The 26,272-nt window shown below is 40.1% G+C and overlaps 2 protein-coding genes across 9 annotated transcripts in view; one reads left to right on the top strand and one right to left on the bottom strand.

Annotated features, from left to right (window-relative positions):
• PLEKHA7 (pleckstrin homology domain containing A7) overlaps positions 1-14,268 on the top strand; it is a 144,670-nt gene extending 130,402 nt beyond the window's left edge. For 7 of the 8 annotated variants that reach the window (XM_063158550.1, XM_063158549.1, XM_063158547.1 and 4 more), the window contains 6 exons: positions 786-865; positions 1,274-1,474; positions 4,594-4,746; positions 7,080-7,213; positions 8,035-8,177; positions 12,725-14,268. In XM_063158550.1, the coding sequence (XP_063014620.1) occupies positions 786-865; positions 1,274-1,474; positions 4,594-4,746; positions 7,080-7,213; positions 8,035-8,177; positions 12,725-12,747 (734 nt within the window). In that variant the 3' untranslated portion in view covers positions 12,748-14,268. Of the gene's footprint in view, positions 1-785; positions 866-1,273; positions 1,475-4,593; positions 4,747-7,079; positions 7,214-8,034; positions 8,178-11,364; positions 11,474-12,724 lie in introns of all 8 variants that reach the window. The other variant, XM_063158555.1, reaches the window with a different exon arrangement.
• A 5,611-nt stretch (positions 14,269-19,879) lies between these two features.
• C6H11orf58 (chromosome 6 C11orf58 homolog) lies at positions 19,880-25,459 on the bottom strand. Its single transcript, XM_063158556.1, has 5 exons — positions 25,337-25,459; positions 25,071-25,151; positions 23,823-23,883; positions 22,165-22,274; positions 19,880-21,392 (listed from the first exon to the last, which is right to left on the bottom strand). The coding sequence occupies exons 1-5, from the start codon at positions 25,394-25,396 to the stop codon at positions 21,183-21,185; spliced, it is 522 nt and encodes a 173-aa protein (XP_063014626.1). The 5' UTR covers positions 25,397-25,459; the 3' UTR covers positions 19,880-21,182.
• Between the last annotated feature and the right edge of the window lie 813 nt (positions 25,460-26,272).

The following is a 26,272-nucleotide window of genomic DNA, read 5'->3' as shown; positions in this document are numbered from 1 at the left end:
GTCTGCATAGGAGCTTTTCTCTTGTAGGGCTTCCTGGAGATGATCTTTATCACCAGATCACTGTTTTTAAATTAACGATTCAGTGGAAGTTTAGAAATTTTGTGCATTTTAATTGTGCTGTTACAGCACCCTTTAGCAAAGCAAGTTAATATAGAAGGCTTAAAAAAACCCATAGCAAAACATGGAATTGGCTGTTGCAATGTCTCTTATATTCAAAATTATATTTCATCATAAGTTCTGTGCTATCATTTGCAAAGTCCAAGTCTTTTAAAAATACCTATTATTGCCATTAAAATGTAAGTGATAAGGTAGATTAATATAGTGCTCCAAACATTATATCTGACTTGACACTCCATCCACACTGTGCTGTTGACTTGCAACTGGTTTTGAGGATAGAGATGATATTTGGGCCAAAAGCAAATGATTGCTTAGTCATTTGCTTCTTACTTCTTCATTTCTAACTGTGAATGTTAAGGTTTTATTTTCTTATTATTTGTACCATCCATCTATTCTTGTACAGCTGAGTCCAACCTCTCCCTGCTTTTATATAATCTTCTAAATTATTATATATTTTTCTGACTTTCAATCAGTAGCAACCTGAAGCTACTGTGTCTGGCTGAAATGAAATTTCCTGTCTCTTTTGATCATCTGAGTTGCAAAATATGTGCTCAGATAGTGACCAGACTGCCACAGAAACAGTATAATAAAATTTAAAAACCTAGACTGATACTTGTCTTATGCTGTCTGTCATTTGATTTTAAGGCATTCTCTTTTTCCTCATAAAGGTTTGTCTGGATCAACTTCCAGATTGCACCAGTCATCTACCATTTCATCGTTTGCAACACTTCGAAGGGATAGGTCCAAGGTAAGTTTTAAATAAACTTCTGAAGCCAAATGTCTGAACTGCTTGGAATAGTTAGGCCCAGAGTACATTTTATGTAGCAAGAAGTAGGATTGCAGTAGCCTGGGAGAGGAGCAAGAGCTGTGATCTGAGGAAGTCTCCAATTCTTCACTTTCTTAAATGAACTGGAAAACAGACAAACAACTTACTGCATTTCAAACAGATTTATAAAACAAGGTTTAGAACCAAAAATCAGCACTACTAATAGGAAATACTAATAGAGTTGAGAGAGTATATACAAAGAAATGCAAAGTTAATAGAATAAAATTTAGTAATGAGATAGGAGAAGGAGTCAGTTTTTTTTTTTTTTTGTGTACTTCTTATAAAGTATTAATTGCAACATGTGTTTTGTGTGCCTTGTGACTTGTGCAGGAGAGACCAAAGAGTGCCTTGGAACGTTTATACTCTGGAGACCACCAAAGAGGCAAGATGAGTGCAGAGGAGCAGCTAGAAAGAATGAAGAGACATCAGAAGGCATTAGTTCGGGAACGCAAGAGGACTCTTAGCCAAGGCGAAAGGCAGCCTGTTTCATCTCGCCCTTTCATCAGGCCCGTGTCTGCAGACGTAGGCTCAGTATGTTAGATATGCCTTAAAAGGACTAAACTAAAAATACCTTTGGATTTATTTTTTTTGTTGTTTTGGGTCTTTTTGGTTTTTTTTTTGTTTTCCCCCGGCAAGCACTTTCACTTGAGTGTGCGTGATGCTTCTAGTCCAATTAAATTAGTGTTCTGTGGTATCAAATGAGTTCAGAGTGTGAGGAGCAGATGATATTTTTTACTTGTAGTTATGGTAAATGTAGCAGGTAAGTTGGTCAGAGGTCAGTGATGAGTGGAGATGCCAGTATTTTGGGGTGGTTTCAGAGCCATTTTTTTTTATCTCCTTGGAATTGTATTTAGAAAGTGACAGAAGCTTGTGCAGTTTTAAAACTGCTTCATAATGGAATGGGCCTTTTAGAATATTGTTTCTCACCATGGGTGTTTTTCCTTTTAATTCATAAATTAGCCTGCAAGATATTTGGTGATAATATCAGACCAAGGTGGTATTTGTTTGTTCTTTTTAAAAAAGATGATAAATGGATAATCAGTTTTAAAATCTAATCATGCTGATTAGGAATTTATGTGAGAGCTAATGTATTCTAATTGATACAAATTCTTTAAATCTCAAAATGCAGAATATTCTAATAAGGCTCAAATTTAGGCTGCTAAAGAAAAGTATTTTTGTTGCTTTCTGAGAGTAAATGCTGTGCAGATGAGAAGTTTATAATGATACTGATTTTGGATACTAACCAAAGCAATTCTGATTGGTGAAGTTACCCAGTTGCTCACTTGGTGCTAAACGAGGATTGTACTGTAATTGCACTTATGCTGTGCTCTTTTAATTTATTTTTTTATTTGGTCCACTAGAGCTTTAGAATGATCACATTGTTTTACCTAATTCATTGCACAAGATCTCTTGCTTTTAAATTTGTCACTCATCATACCTAATGCCTCTTTTTTTTTTTTGTTTGCTTGCTTTTAATTTGCAGAACTTTGTAGCTACTTTAAAATTTCTAACTGGACTACTCAATTTTTACCAGGCTTAATTGCATTTAGTACATGTGTGTCAATTGCTGGCATTGAAAAAACCTTATAATCAGCTTTTCATTCCCACTGTTCTGTAGCACTAATTTGCAGCCAGTTATTTGTATTTACTTTCCCAGTAAATACAACTGCACTGCTTGGAGACATTCATCTGTTTTGTCTTCTGTTTTGCAATCACAAATCTTTTAAAGACAGTGCATAATGTTTGGGAATTGTAGTGTTATAGTACCACTGTTACTTTCATACTTTAATTGGAAGAAATAAATCTGAGCTTCTCAAGTTTTCGGACTCACATAACATACACGAGTTGAATTGAAAAGCTTTCATAACACTCGTTATTAACATTTGTGGCAAACACTTTATTTATAAATTTGGGTGCCATCTTGGTCTTTTTCTTGCTGTAAAGAATTAAAATAGAGTTTTTCAGCCCTAGTAGTGTTTTGTAGAGGTCATCTCTTGTACCTATGGGGCTTTGATATGCAAAAGCATGTTTGATAGCACAATTACTTACAGCATTACAATTATTTAGCAGCCACAATGGCAAACAGTTAAATGTATAATTGAAGTGCTGCTCAGTGTGTAACATTTGCTTTAAACATACATTGTATGTGTAATTCTAAATTTTAATTGGTCAGCTCTCAAGTATAGGATGACATTTTAAGTATTGATCACAGTACATGAATTCATTTGTTATATACAATGCCTTTTTAATGTAAAAGTTGCAACATCAAAGCCAATAAAAGAACTGCTTCATAAGAATGGTTTGATGTTTTTCTTACCTATTATATAGCAACAACTTGAAAATGATCCTGTGTATTTAAAATATACTATCTCAATCAGGCCTGGTTCGAATATGAGTAGAAGGAAGAGTTTGGAGTATACTCATATGAGAAAAATCTTATTTTCTCTGTTGAATTCTGTAATGTAATAATTTTTGAGATATAATTGCCTCTTACCTACTTAACTTTTCAATATACATGGAAGATACTTATCTTCTGAGTGAATACTGAGAGCTTGTGCATGAATAGGTTTCAATTAGATTTATTAATGCAAGTGACATAATGAAGTCTAAGGACTTCATGTGGAGTTCAAACTGCATCCAAAACAAGCCAAAGATTTGTACCAGAAATACTGGAGATATTTTTAAAAAACATAAAAGTGGCACATTCTCCTGTTGATTCCCTCAAAACCTTGAGGGGATAATTTCGTTGTTGTTTTTGTCCCTTCTTTTTCCTACTGCTTTTAATATCATGTGTGGTAAAGTTGCTCAGATCTGCTGGATGGAATGATGCTACAACTGAACTTAATTTTTTGAACAAAAAGGTATTGGTAGTGTCCTTTAGTGTGAATTTATATGTAACTGTATTGTGTGTAGTTGTGTAGGGACTACTGTGCAGTGCTTTTGAGTACTCCACATTATGCAGCTTAAATATGCTAAATGTAAATATCAATACATATTAAATAATTCTCATTTATATTGCTAAATATTTACATTTTAAAGACTGTATGGAAGACTTTTGCAGGTAGCTCGACTCTGCTTTTAGTAAAGTCTGAAGAGCTTAAAAGTATTTTTTTTTAAATTCAAGACAAGTTAATGCTAATACATGAAGTAGTATCAACTTTAAACAGTAGGTATGATTCTAAAAAAGATATATAAAATTTTCACCTTGTGATTCTCAACCAGCACTGCAAATAGCCTTCCTGGGTAGTGATTCAGAACCACACAGCACTGCCTCTTTACCATGCCAAGGACTACTCTGCCAGCCTGTAGGCTCACTGGTAGTGATTCCAAAGGTGGTGTCCTGTGTGTGGCTGGTCCCATGTTCATCAGCAAATGTAAAATTGGGATTCGTAAATCTCTTAGAATCTAATACTGCTGAACACGTAAAATTAAACAATACTCTGAATTCCTCACAGCACAGCTAGAGATCAATACTCTCACCCTTATGTACCAAGACATGCAGTTTTATTTTCTTTCTGTTGTCACTTCAGGGGTTTGCCCTGCTGGTTCTTTCAGCAGTGGAGGTTTTGCTGCAGTAGTGATGTGCATTGCTGTATGGTGAGTTTGGCAGTATGGTTGAATGCTGTTAATTGTTTTGTGTCTATTACCAGTGGAAACGAGAGCAAGAATTTGATTTGCAGTTACTTGAGAGGGCAATTCGTGGAGAAGACAAGGATGAAAATGAGTGGTTAAAAGTTCAGCCAGTAGCAGTGACAGAGACAGACCTGGAGCCTCAAGACTATGATTTAGATATCAGCAGAGAGGTAACATTCACAATCTTTTGCCTCCTATCTTCTGTCCCAAAACATTAACCTTTCTAAGTTTTAGGCAGTGAATTCTCATCTTTTCTTTCAAAAGTTGCTGGAAGTTTGAACTAAAAGGAGTCTTTTAGGTACTGAAAATTTATGACCTGGCACCTTTGTAAGGTTTTGGTTCATACTGTTTTAGTAGAAAGAAGAAATTGAAAAGTTGGCTCTACTCTTTTAAATATATATCTCAGGATTTAAACAGAAAAGTGATTAAGTCAGGGAAAGTTGTGTAAATTGGGAAAAAAAAAGATGAGAAGACAACATACTGAGTATTTAAAAATGAGAAGCAGGAAAGAAGGACAAGTTAGTTCCACAGAGCTACCTCATGTTGACTGGCAAATGATGATAGAGGAGAGGATGCTCTGCTTTATTTGGGCTTGAACAGAAAATGTATTTGTCAGCTTTTGGAATGGCTTGGTCGGTGTGCTGGGCACAGGAGAGGTCCTTGCTCGGCTGCAGTAAGGGAGGAAATGTCAGTTTGAGATGCGATTGAGCCATCTGCTGGGAAGGAGTGAGCACAGCAAGGGGAGAGGCTGCAGGGGGTTTATCTGTTGAACTCTGTGAATGGATTTATCTTTCAGTTAATCTCTGTACAATTTTTACAGAAAATACAGTGCTTCTGTAAACTTCAGAAACAGAAAATAACTTCTGTTCTTCTGCCTTTCCTTGTTGCACTCTGCTATTAATTTTACTTTTCCAGAAGGCCTTTGGGGCTATGGAAATCACTTTGTACTCCCTTTAAGCCTTGAATAGGAGACATTTTTGCTCACAGATATTTCTATCCTGCTTCAGAGTAACTGAAATAGGTCTGAAGCTCTGAGTGTAATGCTTCTTTCCCAGTTTACCCAGGTTAAAATCATACATTTGTGTTGGAAGGGAACTTAAAGATGATCTAATTCCAGCCCCCTGCCATGGGCAGGGACCCCTTCCACTGAACCAGAGCTCCATCCACCCTGGCCTTGCTGTCCTTTTCCATTTCATGTGGCCATTCTCTTCACCTGGCAGGCACTTCTGTGTTTGAGGTGCCTCTGTGCCTCAGAAGGAAACATACTCAGTTCTGTCTTTAAGGAAATTCATCTACTCCTGCAATGATTAATGGATTTGTTATTCTGAAAGTGACAGGATGAGCTAATGTAGGTTAGATACAGATAGAGATACATATTAAAAAAAAGTCTATATATCTCTATATCTAGACCTCCAGAGAGGATTTGGATTCAAAAGTAGGGAAGTGTAGTGGAAAAATGAGGATTTTTCTGGAAGCATTGGCTTTGGGTTTCCTGAGAGAGAAGTCTAAAAAACTTGAGGCTGTGGTTTTATTATTGTTGAGTGTGCCAGTGTGTGTTCTTGGCATGAGATTCCCTGTGAATTACCTCAAAGAGCCTAACTCACTGAGGGTTAGGTCAGGCCACTTTACATAATCCATTGAATTACCATGAACCAAGGTCAGTGGGGAAAAAATTTAGGATTATTTTCATTGAAAACTTTAAATTTTGAAGATTCATTGCCTCATGAGTGTTTTAACAAAATTCCAATAATAATAAGAAAAAAATAGTCCTCCTTTACTTGATTTCTGTTTATTCACACATCCTCTATTTTTGTTTTCAAAAGCAGTCTGTTCTGTATTATAAGAATTGATTTTCAAAGTTTGTAAACTGTATTTTCATTGGGAGGACTGAAAAGTTTCTAAAGGCTAATTTATCCTAGTAAAAAATTGTTTCTAGCTTTCCTGCAGTCATATTAAAATTTTCAGTCTACACAATTAATTTATGCAATGGGTTGTTACAATCACACAGTGGAGTGTATTTCTGTTTGCCTTTTTTTCCCCTTTGCTGCTCACAGAAGATTGTCCAGTCCCAAAAGAATGACACTCTTAGGTTAAAGCTTTCATTAATATTTTCCTTTCAGATGTAGGAAGTTCTGGCTGGCATGACACATTGATATCTCAGGGTGTCCAGTCAGTCTCAGAGTCGTTGCTTCTTTCTGCTGTAAGAATTTTAGGCAGTGTCCTATTTTGGGCTGTAAACCCGAAGAAAGGTTTTCTGTTGATTCTGACTTCTTCTGTAATCCCTTTAAATATTTGTTCAGTCTATCTTCTGAAGTGGAAGGAATCAGAGGGAACACTGTTGAAAGGGCATCAGCTAGATATCCAGAAGAAGTGTTAAGCGTCAGGTACATGTACTGACTGTGAAAATCCATGCTTTATTCTTTTCACTCTGTTCTCCCATTGAGCAGGATTTATCTCAATTTCTTTTAAGTCTTTGTTATTGATGCTTGCTTTCTTTCTGCAGTTGTCAAAACCTGAGAAGGTTGTAATTCCAGAGCGTTACGTTGAGCTGGAGCCTGAGGAGCCTCTTTCTACAGAAGAACTGGCGGCAAGGCAGCGTAAAGCAGAAAAGATAAAGAATATTCTTACTAAATCAAGGTTAGGCTGTAGGGTTTTTTCCAAATCTTACACAGGGGCTCATGTTAAACATTGAGAACTAACATCATACGACAGTCTTTATTTCTGTTACCTGAACGCAGCTTGTAGCTTTGAGAAAATGCACTCAGAATTTATGTGGCATACTCAGAGCTGCTTTTTAAAACAAGGTAGAAGACACACTGATTAATTTTGTATATGTCCATTTTCTTGTTTAGAGAGTCCTAAAACAGTAGAAAGTCCTTACCAAACAAACCTCATATGAGAGTGAGGAGAAAGGAAAGACACAAAGCTGGCCCAAAGCAGAAGAAAAGTCAGCATGAGAGCAAGTTTGTTGTGGCCAGAGAGCTGGAGTTGTGAAACACTTTTGGCTACTTACAGCTAACACAGTCAGCTGAAACATTCCATGTCCAGAATTTGATATGTCAGGTACCTGCTCTCTCTTTGGAAGGGGTACAGCCTGAGGACCACCAGGTTTTCCTTTTCCTCTGAGCACTAGCAAGGAATTTTACTAACAACTTCAAATAAATAGCACTTTTGTAGTGCTTTCATTTAAGCACATTAAGGATGTTTTTAAAAAAGGACTTTCAGATGTTCTTAAGGCTATGCAGAAATTGTGATTGAACGTGTGGTGACTGTCATTTTTCCTTGTGTGCTGTAGGCATTTGCATACAACATCAACCCTGTTTTTAAGAACCGCAATAAAACACAGAGCTTGATAGATGAAATCTGAAAACTGCTCTCTGAATCCAAGCTCGTTCTTGTCTGCATGGTGGATTCTTTATGTTTGCAAATGTTAATGTTGTTTTTCACTTTCCCCCCAGTATGCACAATCTGCAGCCTACTGTTGCCCAGGACAAACACAGCTCGATTGATTTAGATTCACAGCTGCAGGAGCAGGAGCGCATCATTACCATTTCATATGCTCTGGCTTCTGAAGCCTCTCAGAGGAGCAAGGAGGTAGCAGGTAATGCTTAGTTATTTACAAAATAACAGCTATTCCTTACCACCTTCTCAAGTTGTGTGGGGTTGTTGCTGAACTCCTGGCATGAGAGAAAGTCTTTAGTCATTCATATTCAAAAAAGTGAAAAGTGTGTGTTGGTAACAAATGGACAGGGGCTAATGATTTACATTGAGTGTTTGACCTCCAGTGGACAGGATAAAGAAGGCAAAATACTGTGATCAATAAGTTCTGAACTTGGAAACTTGCTCTGACTAATAGTGCTAAAAAATTAGCATTTTAATTCTCTGTAATTACATTAAATCAAATATTTCTGTGTTCATTTTTTGAAGGTAAATGGATGTGACTTCAAAAAACAATCAAGGAAAGAGTATTTAAAATACTTTTTTAAAGAGAAAAATTCCCTGGTCCAGTGATGGAGATGAGGCTAGAATCATTTGCAGCTTGAGCTGTGTGCAATAGGCTGAAAATAAGCTTGTAGAATGGGTATTGGCATGTCTGGTCACCAGGATGAGAGGTCCGAGCAAGACAGCTGTGCAGGAATTCTGCTTGATGCCTGGAAATTAATAGCTCCTTTGCAATATGTTGCTAAAAGTGATAATTTCACTCTTGATTGCTTTATAGTTGAAATAAGTAAGAAATGTCAAGAGATTTGTATCACACAGTAATCCGTGCAGCAGCGATTTCCCCAAGAGTCTGACTGGCCATTTATAACTGGCACCATTCACTGTTCCAGTGGAGAATGGAAATAATGGAAACTTCAACTATGATGGAGAAAAAATATGCACATTTCTCATCCAAAGTTGTCAGTTTAAACTTATGGCTGTTGCCACAGCAGCCCTTAAGACCTTCCCATCCAAGACAGATGATTCCAGTATCGGGATGCGTGACGTGCGTCTGCAGTAGCAGCGTTGATGGAGTGTGGCTGTACACTCAGGGGTGCACTGCCAGCTGAACCTGAGGGGGAATGCCATTTTGAGGGGATGGAATGCATTTCCAAGACAGGAATCTTGAGACTTGAGAGAGTTTCTGTGGGTAATTTAACTGACTGGCAGGGAGAAAATGATTCGCCGAGGAGGCCAGACGTTATAAAGCTAAACCAAACAAACAGAAAAAAAAAAATTGTAAATCATGGCAGCAGTTCAGGAATAACCTTGTGGCCCTTCAGGCCATGGGTGTATCAACAGGGCTTTTCCACAGATGCTTTGGTCCCAGTTCTAGTGACCAGAACCTTTTAACAGGTACTCCAATCCTTTGGTTATGGAATGGGAATTTTTTTTTCATGAGGTATGAGGCAGTGGAACATTTTGCCACTCGAATTCCAGCTTCTGCTGGGAAAAGGTCACACATCTGGGCTAAGATCAGCCCAGATGAACACAGCCAGTACCTGAAATCATTCCTCTATGTCAGAGCAGAGTGCCTGCCCTACTCAAAGGTCTTCTTGGGGCCACTTTAGTTACTTCTGGGTGTGCCTAAACTTGTAGCAACTCTACAGTACTGAAATAAGTTTGATTTTTTAAAATATTGTGTAGTGAATTTAGTATACATTTCATTCCTATAGGTTTTTTATTTATATATTTTAATTTTTATGTTTAATTATGTCAAAAGTGTGATTTGTCAATTTTTTAGATATATGTAACCACAAAAATCTTCTTAATTTTTAGTTTCCTCAAAGAGGGAATTAAAATGTGTATTGGCATTGAAATGTTGAAATGCTGCTTCAGAAAATTTGCAGTCAGTTGAGAGATAAGTTTTAGTTTCATTTTCTTTGTGTAGCATAGCAGCTGCCTCTTTTGTCTTTCAGACACTGAAAGAAACCCTGACACAGTAGCCAAAGACTAAGGTTTTTAAGGAATTCCAAACTTTTATATTTGTGCACAGCTTTTGTTGCCACTCTTCTATCTCAAAAACTCACTCTTGAAACATGTCTTGCTTTGATTTCAGTTATTTCTTACTCCTTTAAAAGCAAACTTGAGTTTTAAACTTCAGTTAAATGCTGGTATTCTTAAAAAAAAAAAAAAGCCAGAATGATTTGGTTTTAATAGAAAATCTACAAACCAGAAAAGAGTTCAGGTTTTTTAGTTATGGCCTATTTTCTGATGAACTGATGTGGTTAAAAAGGAAAGTATTTGACACTTTGCACAGCTGATTTTACATTCTCATTTAGTCTCATATTACAGATTCCTTCCCATGTTTATTTTTGTAGTTTGATTTTTGCAGTATGGGTTATCCTTTGCTCCTTGGTGATGAAGCAAACCACATCTGAAAATCCCAAATTACGTAGATTGTTTTACAAAGATTTATGAAAAAGACTGTGAAGCTTAACTTTGCCTATTTTTCAGGGGTGAGCACTTATGTTAGGATATTATGCTAATATAAATCTTTTAAGATAAGCTGTAAATTTATCTAATCTTAGCATTTTAGGGTTTCCTCTGTTCCTAATAAGAAATCAGTCTTTTGAGTGGAAATCATGCTAAGAATCTGGAAGATTAAAGTCAAATACAAGTGTACTAAGAAGTCCTTTCCTATGTAGTGTGCTTTGGTCCTCCAAAACATAAAAGCAGAATTTTAGATCAAGCTTCAATTTCTTCAATTTTATGATTATTGTCTTCCAATACTATACCATTATTCAGGTTTATAAACAAGAATAGTTTTAATCATTGTCGTCTTTATCCTGTATTTTCAAGGTGAGATATGGAAATGTATTTACTGTATCATGCATTGCACTAAGCAAAATGTTATACATATATTAAATTTTGTAAACATTATTTTTCTATATATTATTTTGGTTTCTGCTCACTGGCATATAATGAAGGAAATGTTGAAAACCTGCACTGTCTCAGTGAAGTCTGGAAATCGAATTAGCAAATATAGGTGCTGGTCCAGAGCTTTAAAAGCAGGGCTGAGGAGAGTATGTCAGTGTTGTGTGCCTTCATAATGTTCCCCTGAAATTTCATCTTAAGATTGGTTGTCCATATTCTCATGCAAATAGGAATCTTTATTTGTTTGATTGGTGCAAGGAGTAGAAAAAAGCAGCAGGTAGAAATGTTGTTTACCCTGTGTTCCATGTGACATACAATAGTGTCATAGCACCTCATTCATTGCTCATGAGGGGGCGGAAAATTAAGGTGACTCCGTTTATGATGTGAATGTTTGATTGTGCAGCCTAATTCCTGTGTGTGATCCCTTCTAGCTCAGCAGTTGACCTACCCACCCAAAGCACCCTCACCTTCTGTACCACAGCCACCTCACTCCCCCTTAAGCAATGGATTTCACTACACATTTGTTTAAACACCTTCCAAGTAAGAACTAACTGCTCTTGGCATGTCAGATCTGCCATCGTGCCTGTGCTGTGGCTTGCTAAATTTTAACTCCTTTACTGAACCAAGATTCTGTCCGAATGAAAGCATGCAGCTACTTTTTCAGGAGCCTTTTGTCCTTGTAAATATTGCTTCTAATGAGCTAACACGTGGGCTGCTGCAGTCTCCAGTTAAGTGCTGTTGCTCTGCTGGTGAGGTGCTTCCTCAGTCCTGCTGCGGTGAAGGGAGGAGACCTCTGTGCTCTGGGTAACAGGGGGCCAGGTTTTCAGCAGCCTTCTGTACTCTGGTGGCTGCTCAGGGTGTACAAAGAGAGAATCCAAAAGTGCACCCCTGTACAAGCAAGGGCTTCCTCTGTGGGCTGGTATATCCTACACATGAGCTGGCATCAGAGTCTCAGCTGAGGTGAGCTGAAAATTTGGCCCTTTGTAACTAATTCTGCAATGTTGTGTTTGACTTTGATCATGCCTTTCATTGGATCATGTTAACAGAAGATTGGGTTTGTCTCTGGTTAGGTTGTTTTGCCACTTCAGGTATTAAAATCATGATAATTTTTTTGTCCTTACAAAGAAACATCTGTATTTCTGTCTTTTCTCAGTAGGATTTGCAGAGATTTCCCTGTTTGAAATTGGAAGTAGGAAAAGGTGTAAATATTGTATGCAACTGTTGAGTGTGCCCCTAGTTAAGACACTTGCTATGCATCTATATTTATTATGGATGCATATTATTCTTACCCTTCTGATTTTCTTTGGCTTAATTTTATTGCCTGAAATTGAACAAGAAAATAAAGCAGAGATGAAGTAGTAAAGAGGGTTGCTTGAGTAACTCAAATAATTGTACAGTGCCAGAGACTCGAGCAGGGAGCTGGGGCTGACCTTCAGGGGTCCCTTCCTACCCAAACCATTCTGTGATTGCAGACTGACTTAAAAACATGTCTAGCACATGTCTATACAAATATGTACTCATAGATGTACAGTTACAGATGTATATTTATATAAAAGTTATGTTTTCTTCAGAAAAAGAAAGTAGTTGTGATGCGCTGGGGACACAGGGACCTTGAGCATCAGTGGCATCGTGAGACAATTGTGGGCTTAACGTGTCTGTATGAATTGTTCCTGCTGTCAAACTGCAAAAGGCTTAAAAAAAAATAAGTTCCCAGCAATTTCTTACTGCTTGGCATTGGCATTGGCTGACTCCCTTCAATATTTAACCATGTTTTATTTTCCTTCACACCAGCCAAAGCAGTAAGTGAGCACTGATGCGAGACTGGAGGCAAATCCCGCTTTGTGACGCCGCGCGGAGGACAGAGGAGATTCTTCTCCAGGTTTCTGTGGAGATACTCATTGGCTGGTGACCCCTTCTTCTGGAAAGACATTCAGAGAATGATAGGGGGATTTTCTATGAAAATGAAGAGAACTGCAGATAATTTTTTATTTACTTCAGTTTAGTTCACACTTTTTATACGAATAAACGGCACTTTTAATAAACTCTGTAAAATACTGACAATGTATTTTTAGAACGGTGTATTTTAGGTTTTTTTTTAATCAAGGGCTGAATTCATTTTAAAAGACACTTCTTGCATAGATACCAAAAGATGCTGTTACTTCCCCCTCAGGCTCAGATGCACATCATAAAGTTTTATGAGAAAAACCCTGCAAATTTGAACAAACCAAGAAGCACATTGTTAGGGTATGGATAGAGCTAACACGGGTGACACGTTTGGTGAAAGGGTGTTTCAGATGGAATATTTTTGTAGAGTTGATCACCCACCCTTTTGCCCATCAAATAATCCATTGCAAAAACTGTTAGCTTGAATTTGTAAATATTAGTAACCACTGTATAGCTGAAATTTCCCAAGAAAGCCATAACAGAAGCCAGTTTTAAGTCCCTTTTTTTATGATCCCAGATGATTAACTTAGTGGTATCAATCCACAGTTTGTTAGGTTGCCCTTGAAAGTAGTGCTGCCCCCTCTATAACAAACAGCTAACAAAATTTTTTTTGGAAGTTGAGATGTGAAAGAAGATGATTTTTAATTAAAATATGTGAAGTAAGCAATAAACAATTACAATGTGTCATTTGGCTAGTAAATATATATTTTCTTCTGATATTTTTTCAATAGATATTACAATATGATGTACTGACTAGTATTTATCCTAGAAACATAGCATAACTAATGGAATGTGGCACCTGCTAATTTCCTGTGTATGTTCACCTGGTGCTTATCTTTGCCAAACTTTGAAATTCTGTGCTGTACTTACACATAGGGCAAAGGGTGAGCGGGTTGAAATAAGGAGAAAATAAGACTAAATGTATTGCTGCAACTATACTTTAAAAAAACCTGTGTATGCATTGAATGCAAGACATGCAAAAACTTCCCAATGTTATGTAATTAGTAGCTGAGTTCAGCTCTGGATGAGAAATAACTGAGAAATACTTCTGCAGTATTTTGTGAAACCACTAACTTGTCTATTCCCTGTATTCAACTAGTAGCTAAAAACCCCTTGGAGTTGACCTTTGTGTTTCAGACTTTAAGACAAATCATCATATATTAACACTATACTCAGAAATATTCTTAAAAGTATATATTTAGCTAATGCAATCTATTTTACCTCAATACTGCCAGTATCAACTTCAAAACCTTTTGCCAAAATAATGATTTATTTTTGCCTTTATAAAAAGTTTTGAAAGCATAAATGAATATTTTGCAAGAAAACATTAATTTAAATAAAATGTAACCGTTTGGAAAATGGTATATGTACAGATTAAAATATTAACATAACTGCCTCCTATTGCCTCTGTCTTGTCTGCTCTCTTATCGGTTTCCAGCTAGTTGGAAATGCGGAGTCATTTGTGCTTTTATCACATTTTGCTCTTCTTCGGTTCAAATCCCATTGAAGTTCCCCAATTTTGCAGTTATTTTACTCGTTTTTGAATCACTCTTTCTACACCAATTCTGCATTTTGATGATGATTATTATTAGTTTTTTTGTTTTGTTTTTAGAAATGTTTTCTAAGCAATTGGTGAAATCTGTATTCTTGAATAGCAAGTGGGATGTTGGCTGAGGGGAAGGTGGTGGGCACTGGCAAAGCTGCAGCTCACTGGCAGTGTTGGACTTTGCAGCAATTCCCTCAAAAGACACCCAAGTTGATGGAGAGCACTGGACATGCTGAATTCTTCTGAAAAAAACTATTAAAAGTGTTTCTGTGGCTTAGTGTTGACTGCACAAACTCGAGGGTGAGTGTTTGAGGCTGTGAGTCCTTGGCTTTTGGATGTGAGTGGCAGAAATTGGGAGCTGAGCTGCTGTAGGATGTGCTCATCCTGTTTTTCTGGGACACAACAAGGCAATGAAGGGAAAGGAGCAGAGGCAGTGCTGCTCTGCAGGATGGGACAGGTGCTCATTCTTTTTTCTTTGATCACACACACAGAATCTGCTCATTCAAGTTTGTGTGGAAGAGAAGGATTTTGCCCTAAACAGTTACATCATTAATATTTTCAACAAAACCAGTCTTGATTGAAAGATTTTGGTCATGTCCCTAGTTAATATCATATTTGGGAAAAAATTTATAAGGTAATTTTTCTTCCAAAACTTTTTGTTGAATATGTGAAATGATGCTCTTAATCACCATCTTTTGTAAGGATGGGTGTAGTTTTTAAATAGAAATAACTAGTTTTCCTATGCATAGAGTATTTAGTTTGGGTCAATTTCCTTTCTCAGTTCTGTTTCTTTTCATCTACATGCTCTTCTCAGGGTGTTAAAAGCACTTTCTAATATTAAAAGTAAAAGAAAAAATTATGTGAACTTGCAGATCAATATAATTTTGGTCAGAAAGTGGACTTTTTTCCCCTCTGCCCATTGAACAGTAAAGTGTTTGGGACTAATTGAACTCACTCATTAGAAAACAGTGTCAGTTCTTTTGATTGTGCTGGTTTTTAATTAGTGTTTTGTAATGTTATACCAAGCAAAAATTTTGCAGGCTGAATTCTCTTCCCATGTACATCTGTTTCCAATTTCTTCAGCTGAAGTTATTAAATGTTTACTGCCCAGCTGCATTTATAAAAGTATAGCCTGATAGCTGTAAGTGGCACCTCTTTCACCTTTCTGGACGTGCACAATAGCCTCCAGCCCTGGTTTTCACTATTGTTTTTAAGTTTGTGTGGTTGCTGGGCTGCAAGGACTCCTGCTGAGCTGTAGCATTGTTTGTCTTTGTGCACCTGTATTATGCTGTTTGTTTTAAAGGACTGGGCAGGTAAGCAGTACTTAGAGACATCCAGGCTGTTTTGGAACACTTGGGAAGGAAAAAACCACACTACCACCACCAACAAGCCCCCACAAACAAGCCCCACCAGAAGTAGATACAAAGGTTTTTCAGGAAGCTACCGAGACATTCTCTTCTGGAAAGTATCTTAGGTGTGGAAGGAAAATCTGCCGAAGGATTCTACTAAAGTTGCGTGCTGCTACTTCAAAAAGCTCTTAAAGCCCATCAGGGTGGTTGGTTTGGATACCCCACAGCCTTTGGAGGGAGGGTTTGGTGTTCTGAGAAGGCAGAGCACTCCCAACCCGTTCTGGTACTTCACACCATTATTTTTCCCCCTGCACCATTTACTCCTCTGACTTCCAGATCTTCAAGTATATATATATATATGTGTATATATATATGTTTTTATATCAGCATCTGCTCCCCTCTAGAAAACCACTTATTTCCCAGGTGTCTTAGCAATTAACTTCTGGATGTTCTATGAAGGAAAGACCAGATTTACCTAGTGTCAAAACTTAGAAGATGCAGAAGGCAGGATGTGATGTTACCTGTCTGATTTATGTCTGTCTGTGGGTATTTTAAAGTGTTTGCTTTGTGCTGTGTGTGTCTGTGTGCCCATGTGCTGTGTGATTATAAAAAGAACAAAGCCATGCACAAGAAAAACATGAAAAAATCGCTGTATTTTCCACACTTGGTTAAGATTCCCATTGGTTATTTGGCTGTATTCAAAAGGCTAAGATTTTTATTGCTCTACCAGCAAAAGCAACCTTTCTTCATAGTGGAGCAGTACAAAGAAAGAGCACAAAAAATCCCCACATCACAGTGCCTGAAATTCTGTTTGAACAACTGTATTGATTGGGTCTGACCCCTTTACATTTTTTTTCCCATTATTTGAAAAGGTGCATCTAACTGCAGCTGAATTGAACCAACCGCAATGAACTTTCCATGAAAACTTCTTGAGATATTTCTTTAGTTCAAAGCTCTGGAATTTTAAAGAGCATTTTTAATACAAGTCTGTTGAGGTATCCTGTGCAACAACCACACTTGGAATGTTAAACTACAGGTAAATGTAAGAAGGAGGTAAGATTATAAAAGCTGCCGTGAAATTGCTGGGAGGTGGTGGAATAACTTCAAGTGCTAATTATAAAGTAAATAAAACCAGAAAGTATTGAATATGTGTAAAAAGTGCACATAGAAAGTATATGCACATTTGAGCACTGTTGACTTGTTATTTATATGCCAGTGCTCCTGGTTGCCTTACACAGAATGGAAAATAGCCTCCAAAGAAAACAGAACTGGCATTTTTGGAGCAGCTGTTGGTGAAATTGTGTTACCAGATGTAAGCATGAAGGACAATCATGTTTTCCTGAATCCTCTTACCATAAGGAAGCATAAGGAAGCACTAAAAGAAAGAAGAGATTAAGAAATCAAAGGTGAGTGAGATTGTAGAAAATCATGGCAGAGATGTATCTGCAAGCAAGGTGTAAGAGGCTGAAGGTGAGGGTGGAGAGCAGGCTGGTGGTGGGAAATGAGAGGTAGTAAAAAGATGCAAAGAGCTCAAATGCATAGACTTGGACAGCAGCAAAATGCTTCTGTGAAAGGACTTGGCCTAAATTGCAGTGGAGAAGGTTGGAAGGAATGGCTGGAAATGAGAATGTTTCATAACACCTTGTGAAAGAATTAAACAAGGGAGTGGGATGTTGATGGTAGTAGTGGATGAAGTAGAATCAATGATGACATCAGGGCAGTGTTTTGGTAGCATGACATTGTCTTTCCTATTGCCAGTTGCCGTGCTTTTTTCTTAGACAGCATCTGAAGTTCTTTTCAGTCTTGTCTTTTAATTTTTCTTCATTGGATCTTCAAATGGACACCATAAATCGTACTGGGTTTGGATAGATAATAGCACAAATTGTGTGAGCTCCTTCTGCACCTGCACATCAAAACTAACTCAAATGGGTTAAATCACCAAGTATTGTGTTTCTTTAATGCTGTGCAATAACTAAGGAAACTCACTTCCCTTCACAGTGTTGTACACCTCTTGCACCAAGATATTTTTCTCAGTAAAAGTGCAGAGGTAACAGGCTTAAAAGCAAACAAAACCAGCTTTTGCTCTGTCCCTTCAGTTGAGGGTGCCTTGACACATGGTCCCTTCTCTTAATCCCCTGACAGCTTCCAAGAGACTGATGCAAAGAACTGTGCCAGGCTTTGATTATGAGATATTGCACTGCCACTTATTCTCTTTGTCTCCTGCAGTTTACAGAGGCAGCTTCAGTGCATAATTTAATCCCTGTACTGGGGACTGTAGCAAATCCACAGAGATTTCTACCAAGCGTCCTCTCTGGCATCAGAACAACATGTGCACATCGTCTTTGATGTGAATTCCCCAACCAGAGCCTTAGAGGGACCTATAGCTTTGAAGCTGGCCTATAAATTGTGCTTTCAGGAATCAAGTTGTCAGCCTCCTCTTCAGGAAGAAAGGGAGAGTAAACTGCAAAGCAGTTGCAAGAAACTACAGGGCAACTTATAGATCTGGTTTCCTTGGCCTCGGAGAATTCCTGTAGGATGCTGAGAATCCCTTTTTACCTGGCTTAGAAGCACCCTCTGTGGAGACTGCCAGACCCATGGGCACTGGGGCTGTGATGGAGCTCACTGGAGGGTTCCTGGTTCCAAGGAAGGGGAACAGGCACACCAGTGCATTTGACCTTGTTCAGGTGCTTTCAATCTTCCAAAGCCAAGTGCTGAGAATGCGCCTGAATTGCTCTTTGTGTGTGCAAACTTTCAGTGTGGTTTAGAAACAGATGAAAACTTAGCAGATGTGATGGCTGTTCTGTGACAAATCTCTGTGGCCCAACTTCAGTCCTTCTCTGAGGTGTAGGAGAACAGGCAGACTTCTGCCTTTCTATTGAGATGGTAAACTAGTCTTTGACTTGAGGAGTTTCAGTGGACAAGTCCTGTTTTAACAGACAAATGCAGTTGCCCTTCTTGTTAGTCAGTGTCTGCTTATGACATGTTCTGCTGTTATCTCTGGTAGCTCCTTCCATACCAACTTGAAAAAGCAAAGGGCTGGCTGGAATCAACCAAGACATGGACTTTGATTTTTCCTGTGTTCCCTGTCTCCATTGCGCTGAAACCATCCTGCTCCTACCCATGCCACTGCTGCTGATACTGTTGGAGCAAATGTTGCCAAAACTGACTCCTGAATTGAAACATTCACTGAGCTAAATCAGCCTTTCATGGTACATAGGGAGAAGCTTATGCTGCTTCATCGATCAGTCTGCATGCAAGTTCTTAGAATGTTTATAAATGTTAGGCAGAAACAGACAAGACTATGTAGAATAACTCTTCCTACTTTGAGCAGGTGAGTCTTAGGTCAGCATAACAGATGTTACCCCAAATCTCATCAGATGTTCATATTTGGTGTTCTGCTTTTGGTCATCAAAGTTCTGCAGATTTTTTTCTTTTTTTCCCCAGTCAGAGCTGCATCTAGAATAGTTTAATTTCAGCTTATTTTTTTATCTTTGTGTGTTCTGTTTATTTATAACTGAAACTGATGCCTAATCAGGGAGGCAAGAGGCTGAGTGGAAGAGCCCCTCATTTTGTCTGTCAGTAGAGAGCTGTGCAGGGCTGGCCAGCTGGATCCGCTTTTCCTGGGTCTTTCCAGATCCCACCACGAATCTCTGCATGGCTGCATGCTGGTGGGAGAGCTGAGAGAGCAGCACTGCTGGGACAGAGAAGGCAGAGAGGTGAGTGGCAGCCACGGCTAAAGAATCTCAACAGTGAAATGCTGGGGTTTGAGTTTAGCTTGAGCGTCTAACCAGGAAAACCTGGAATTGGTCTATTAGGAAAGTGATCAGCTGATCTCTTAGGGAGGCATCTCACTCTCTTTCCTAGAGATAGAGCACCTTTCCTAAGTCATGGTGAGGTTTTCTCTCTTCACAATGCACAAGCTACTTAAATTTTTTCCCAATGTATTAGAAGCTTGCAGTATGGGGAAAACAGAAAAATCTACATAAATCAAGTACAAATGATTGACCTTTAGTGGCTGCTGGAACATGGTTCTTGAAATGGACTGAGTGGAAGAGCTTGTATTAAATGCAGATGTAGTCAAACACAGTAATCAAAATCTACACTCGGTTTCTATTTACAATATTACTTTTATTTTTTCCATACTTATTCCAAGTCCTCCCCCAATAGCTGATGCTGCAATGTTTACATTCAACTAGGCAATGATAGTTCAAACTGCTGCTTTCCTTCAGCCCACTGGCTTGGAAATGTTGTCTGCACATCAGGAATTGCAGCACCTGGAGTGTCCCCTGGAACACTGCTGTGGGGGTACCAGAGGTACAGGGCAGATGTCCTGCTCTCCCAGCCAGGAGAGGCAGGTGATCTGTCTGACATACTAAGAGGAAAAAAAGTCTAAAAAGCTCTGGTATTTTATTCATTACATGAATGCAATGACTTTGCAGAGGAATGGATGTGTTTAACTCTTGCTGGGAGGAGTTGCTGAACTCCTGGCTTTCTAAGCATATCAGCTGGGCTTGACAGCTACAGCCTTGTGCTAATTGACTCAGAGCTCCAAGTGATGCATGTGCAGGGAGAAAAGGAAGAAGGGCTCGCATACTTAACTCTTTATTCTATATTTTAAAAAAGCTAAAATGATTTGTATATCCTTTTCATTATCAAAGTATACTTTCTCTTTCAAAGTAAACTGGTTTCTCTGGGAGGTGTTATTTTTAATAACAGCTCAGTGCTCTAGCCAGGAACCAGTAATTCAAAAAAATCACTCTTTTCTACTGAAAGGTAGAAACAACTACAGCTCCTCCCCCTCGTTAGAAAGCCAAAGAAGCAATTAGAGCCTTCTGCTGTATTACTCTTTTCTAAAACATATTCTCTATGCAACTGCTGTAGGACTTCAGATGGGTACAGTGATCAACGCTGTCACAAAAGTGAGCAATTTCTCCTCAGCCCTGCCAACACTAGCATCTATACACAAAATCATTGTTTAAAGCTCTAGTACATCACAGAATAATGCTGATATTGGTATTTTACAACTAATGCAACATCACGTAATTCACATGTAATCTTAATAGTCAAAAATTCAAGACTGGGGCACTAACTGAATAAACCACTAACATGAAGCTTCCTTATCTGGCATGGAATAAGGGAAGGGATAGTTCAGATAACATTGTAAAGATTGGGCAGGAACAAAACAAATTTATTTCTACATCCAGGATTTTATAGACTTTACAAAAACCAGTAATATCACTGCGCCCATAAAAATGTTATCCATGGCAACAGAAAGCAAATACTACTTTTTGTCATCTAACAGGGTCTTTTTAAAATCAAAATACAAAGATCTGTGCTGTAGCAGTCCTCCACTTTGCACTGTAACAATAAGGCTTACTGTACTTTAAATACAAAGCTGTTACATCTGCAGTTATGAACCACTGGCTTTCACAAACATCATTTTATAGTTGCTTTTTGATTCTTTTTTGTTTTCTGGAACCTCAGCTTCCTCATGTTTTTCAGTAGCTTGTAGCTCCTCTGCAGACTCCTCTTGCTCTGAATCAGAGCCACTTTCAGAATCATCTGAACTCTCATCAGAGGAGTGTCCAGCTGCCTCCTCTTCTGGTTCATCTCCCTGAAACTGTAAGTTCAGATTATGAGAGAGATAAAATATTATTTCCTGGCAACTCCACTGCAGCCTTTAAAATTTCCCAGTGAGATTGTTTCACTTAATGGCCTCTTTCATTTTGGTACTAAAATGGGTCATGTTGCTAAACAGAGGCCCATAAGACACAAACTATTACACAGAAAGCAGCTCCCTGAAGTGGTTAATCATGCCAGCTGTGACATGAATTCATCAGCCACTGGTTTATTTAGTTACAGCAGAAATCCTAAAGACACCATTCAGTGAGTCTGAAGTTGCAGATCACATCAGTTCAGTAATTCCAGTATTGACATTGGAATATTTGTCACAGAGTGACAAGATGTAACTAAAGGCTAGGCCATCCAGAATTCACATTTGTGACTGATCTCTGAAAGGACACTTAGCAAACTGCAGCATGAGGAATACTGAAGTAATCCAATGATTACTAACAACAATGCAGATGGTGATCCTGCCTGCTTATGTGTTCCTCAGCCACACCCTGATTTAATATATTAAAACTATTACTCTGTGCCCTAATCAGACTGCTCTGGAGCAGAGGTCTTCACTTCTCAGAACAATGAGAAACAATGAGAAGCATCTCTCATTGATAAGCACCTAAATGACCACCACAGTGTACACAAACAGCAGCCACGTGGCTGCAGTAAGTTTGTCCTTTAACCCAAACCATGGAAGTCTGCATGGATTTTTAAAGCCAGAACCCCCTTGTGTCAGTGAAGTGAAAGGCAAATCCCTGAAATGAACTGAGTACCTCGCTGAAGCCCAGCCCGCAGTGGCGCCGGTTCCGCCCCGACATGGTGCTGTCCATGCTCTGCTGGTACTGGGACTCCAACTCCTCGTTCATCTTCTTGTCTTCTTCCCCTGCATTGTCCAGGGTACTTTGGTTATGGTTATTCAAATTAACAGAGACACCAAATTACAGGAAGTCACATTTTCAAAGGCAAGAAGTTTAAATGCAACCATTCTAAACTAGGACCCAGTATTCCTGCATACAAACCATTAGACTTTAAAGCAACAGTACCAAGGGTGCAAGCAGGATGGCTTGGATACAAAGAGGGCTGGGAAGTTCCTGAGACCTGATGCATTCCACAGTTGCACTATGCAGTGTTATGTTCTACAGAACAAGGTAAATGTAATCAGTGTGAGTTCTCTGTGCTTCCAGCCAATACTGCAACATGCCCCAGCAAGGAGAAACTTTGTGACCTTCACTACATAACATGGGATTACTGTGATGAAATCATCCCTCAGATATAGCATCATGCCTTGGGACAATAGCACCACTCTTGTTTATGTATCTGAAACTGTTTCATGCATCCCAAATTACAAGGAGCAGTTACTACAGCTCTGCACTTTTCCATCCTTAGCAATTAGCAGAAAAATTTAATTTTCATGAGCTATTTCTATAACCCCTTTATTTCCTTGAGTAAGTGGTCTAAAATAGTGAAGGATCCTATGTACTTGGAAAAGGTAAGAATCTCTAATTCTCCCCTACAACACTAGCTTTTAATTTGTATCTCTGTGAAGCTGAAAGGTTCTATTGCAAATCCACACTTCCTGATTTGGAAATTAGAGCTGTATGTTATTGTAAAAGGACAAGAACTGTATGTTAGAGAAAGAAGTGTTAAACCCCCCGGCATTTTAACTTCTTGCTATTAACAAATGAGTACTGATTCTGTATGACTTCAAGGAGAAGCATCACTTTCTTTCTAGAAATTCAGGTATGAAGGAGTGATTCTCAGTCTCTGTAAGCTAAGAGCAGCAGCACCTGGAACCAATCCTCAGGCTTATTTTGGCCCATAGATAATTTTTCATCACATGACAAATGATCAGTGGAAGGCATCAGGGAAAGTTTTCTGGAATATGAGGGAAAGTTTTCTGGAGTGCTGACAGCTGCTATTCCACAAGGCTTTATCAAGGCTTCTCTCAGGCAGTGCAGTCCAACCCAGCTTGGTGCCATGTACCTCGACTTCCCAAGAAAGCATGATAAGGAGTTACCATGGTCCTACAAGACATCCAATTATTGCTGACTGCCTTGATCTTGCAGATGACCTTGCACCTTTTACGTCTTTGCTTTACAGCTTTTCCCTCATTGCTTTAGGGCAGAGATCTTTCTATTCAATAGGTAACCAGGTCAGGGACAAATCAACCCCTGTTCTTTTCTATGTACATAGTTTGGATCTCCTGGCACACACTGGACTTTAAAAGGCAAGTGAGTGCAGTCACAGAAACCATTTGTCAGTAATCTGACAGAAATAAGGAACTTCTACAACTCCACAGCCTGACCCATCTGCAGCTGCAGCCACGAATCTTGAAATCCTTCCCTGCCATATCTACCAAGCTCAGAGCACTGGAATGTTCCAAAATAAGGGTTAGATTTCCAGCTTTGTATCAGCTGTTGGATAAACTGACCTGTCCTGAAGTGAGAGGTTGATCTGTGGTCTCCGATAACAAGGCGGCCAGTATGTTCTTTCTAAAAGAAAAGGCAGTTTGTTTTGGAGCTTTAGGGTGCACTGACAGCTCTGCCAACATCCTGGACATCTTGAATGGAAAAGGTTCCCTGTCAAACCCTGCCACCCAACTGCAGGACTGGAAGCTTTCCTAGCTAAGAGCTGCTGCCTCTAGGTAAGCTTGTTTCATCTTTCTTTTGCTGAATTTCCTGAAAAACAAACCCCAGCAACTACACACTCTTTGCTCTTCCCAGACCCCAGAGATGGTTCTATTTCACCCTGTTTCTTGCCACTGATACAAAAATTATACTACATGATGCTAGACAGATGTGTATTCAGGTTCTGATCATTTACCCTTTCTCTGACACTCTGCAACAGTTCAGGCCGTGCATCTTATGATGATCCCACTTTCAGACTGCTCACAGTGTCAGGTAAGCCCTTCACAGTAATGATTAATTTATTGGCTCAGTAGTTGCTCATTAGCAAATGTGTCCCAGTAGGCAGGAACTGGCATTACACAGCAAGCAGCACTGAGTACCCAAGCAGACATTCAGATTAGTGGTAGTGGGATGCTTTAATGGGGAACTGTATCCCCATCCACTACAGTCCTAACTTTCACCTCTTTAACACAGTTAGCTATTTTAGCTTACAAAATTACTGTATTCAAGCAAAATAAGGTACTACAGGTAAAAATGGGTTTTTCTGAAAGTAAGTAAAAGTGCAATACTAAACCACCATTTTATACATGAAAAAATCATTATTGCATTTAACCAGTTTTGCAGCAAGCGTAATAGAAATTCAGTTTTAGCGTATTTTCTCTTTCAAAATATTCCCTAGGTTTACTACTTTAGTGTCTTTAAACTACCACTCTTTTAAAAGTTTTTCCAGTGACAGAGAAATTTACAGACCTAGCAGGTAAGTTTGTTAATTTGTAACAAGGCCCGTCTCTCGGAAGCGTCACCAAGTAATTTCACGAGCCGGTCTGAAAGCATTTAAGGCGCGGGGTGGGGATGAAGCTGCGGCGCAGGACTCGACAACTTCCGAGCGCGGTTTTGTGTAACACGGCTGCCGCCACAACAGCGGTGAAACCCAAATGCTCCTTGAGGAGACCCCAAAGCCCGGCAGCTCTGGGTTGTTGTCGCTTTGCTCAGATCGCCCCGCAGAGCCCCGCTCCCCGTGCCCGCCCTCATGGGCGGCGCGGCGGCCTCACCTTCGCGGCGCCCATCAGCCGCAGGAACTTCTGCTTCCGCTCCTCGTTGCCCAGGTCCGCCGCCTCCCAGCTGCTGGAGCCCTGCGGGAGCACACGCTCACTGCGCCCGCCCGCCCCGAGCGGCCCCTCCGCCCCGCCGCAGCCCGCCCGGCCGGCCGCGGCCTGCCCGCGTCCCGCCGGGGGCTCCGCCGCCGAGCCGCGGCCCTGCCGCCGCCCCCCGCGCCGCCAACCCCCTCCCGCCGCGCCGCCGCCCCGCGCCCGGTTACATCGGGGGAGGCCGCTCGCTTGAGGCCGTGGTGGCTCTGGGACTCCCTGGCGGAGCTCATGGCCGGGCTGCCTGACCGGGCCGCGCCGCCGCCTTCCTGCCGGAGCCGCTCCCGCGGGGGTGGGCGCGGGGCGCGCCGGGACCGGTAGTTCCGGGCGGGCGGGCGGCGGCGCGGAGCGGGCGGGCGCGGACTACGTGTCCCAGAGGCCTCCGCGACCGTGACGACCGGGCCGGGCCCCGCCTCGGGGCGGTGCTACCGGGAGACGGGCGCCGGCACTTCCCGGCGCTTCCCGCTTCTCTCGGCGCTCGGGAGCGGGGATGGCGGAGAGTGGCGACCCTGCCCGCTGCACGGCCCGCTTCAGTGCCCGCCGGTCCCTGCTCGTGTGCCCCGCCCGGAGCGCTGTGTGCGCAGCTCCCGGTGTTGCCATGATCCCCTCAGGGCCTCTGGCTGTTTGCCGCCACTGCTGTTCATCACCCCCACACGTGTGCCGAACACACATTGAGGCACTGTCCCCGCATTTATCACATCTCAAAGCGGGTGCCGAGAAGGGGATGCCAGACTCTTCACGGTGGTGCAGACTCTTCACGGTGGTGCATAAACAAAAAGTTCCTCTTCAACATGAGCAGAAATTTCCTTATACTGAGGCTGGCAGAGCGCTGGAACAGGCTGCCCAGGGAATCTCCCATCTCTGGAGACATTTAAAACAAAGCTGTGCATTTTTTTTTTTTTTTTTGACGAAGAGTTAAAGTTTGTGTCTTAATCTCTTTTTGAGCAGATTAGATCCATTGCAACCCAAACTATGATTATCATATATATGGTATGAAATATGATATGTAGAATACAATAATTTTCACTGGCTGTTTATACAGAATTGCACTAGGATATTGATGTTTTATTTCGTGTTTGTGTTACTGCTCTGTTTCAGTGTGCAAAACC

This window comes from Melospiza melodia, chromosome 6, assembly GCF_035770615.1.
Source record: "Melospiza melodia melodia isolate bMelMel2 chromosome 6, bMelMel2.pri, whole genome shotgun sequence".
NCBI classification, from domain to species: domain Eukaryota; kingdom Metazoa; phylum Chordata; class Aves; order Passeriformes; family Passerellidae; genus Melospiza; species Melospiza melodia.
This window is presented reverse-complemented; position numbering and strand designations above follow the sequence as displayed.

Excerpts from the sequence above, each read along its gene's own strand:
- C6H11orf58 (XM_063158556.1), bottom strand. The coding sequence starts at position 25,396 with ATGAGCTCCGCCAGGGAGTCCCAGAGCCACCACGGCCTCAAGCGAGCG. Across the intron at positions 25,152-25,336 it reads AGCGAGCGGCCTCCCCCGAT|GGCTCCAGCAGCTGGGAGGC; the intron begins GTAACCGGGCGC and ends GTGCTCCCGCAG. Across the intron at positions 23,884-25,070 it reads GGCTGATGGGCGCCGCGAAG|AAAGAACATACTGGCCGCCT; the intron begins GTGAGGCCGCCG and ends CTTTTCTTTTAG.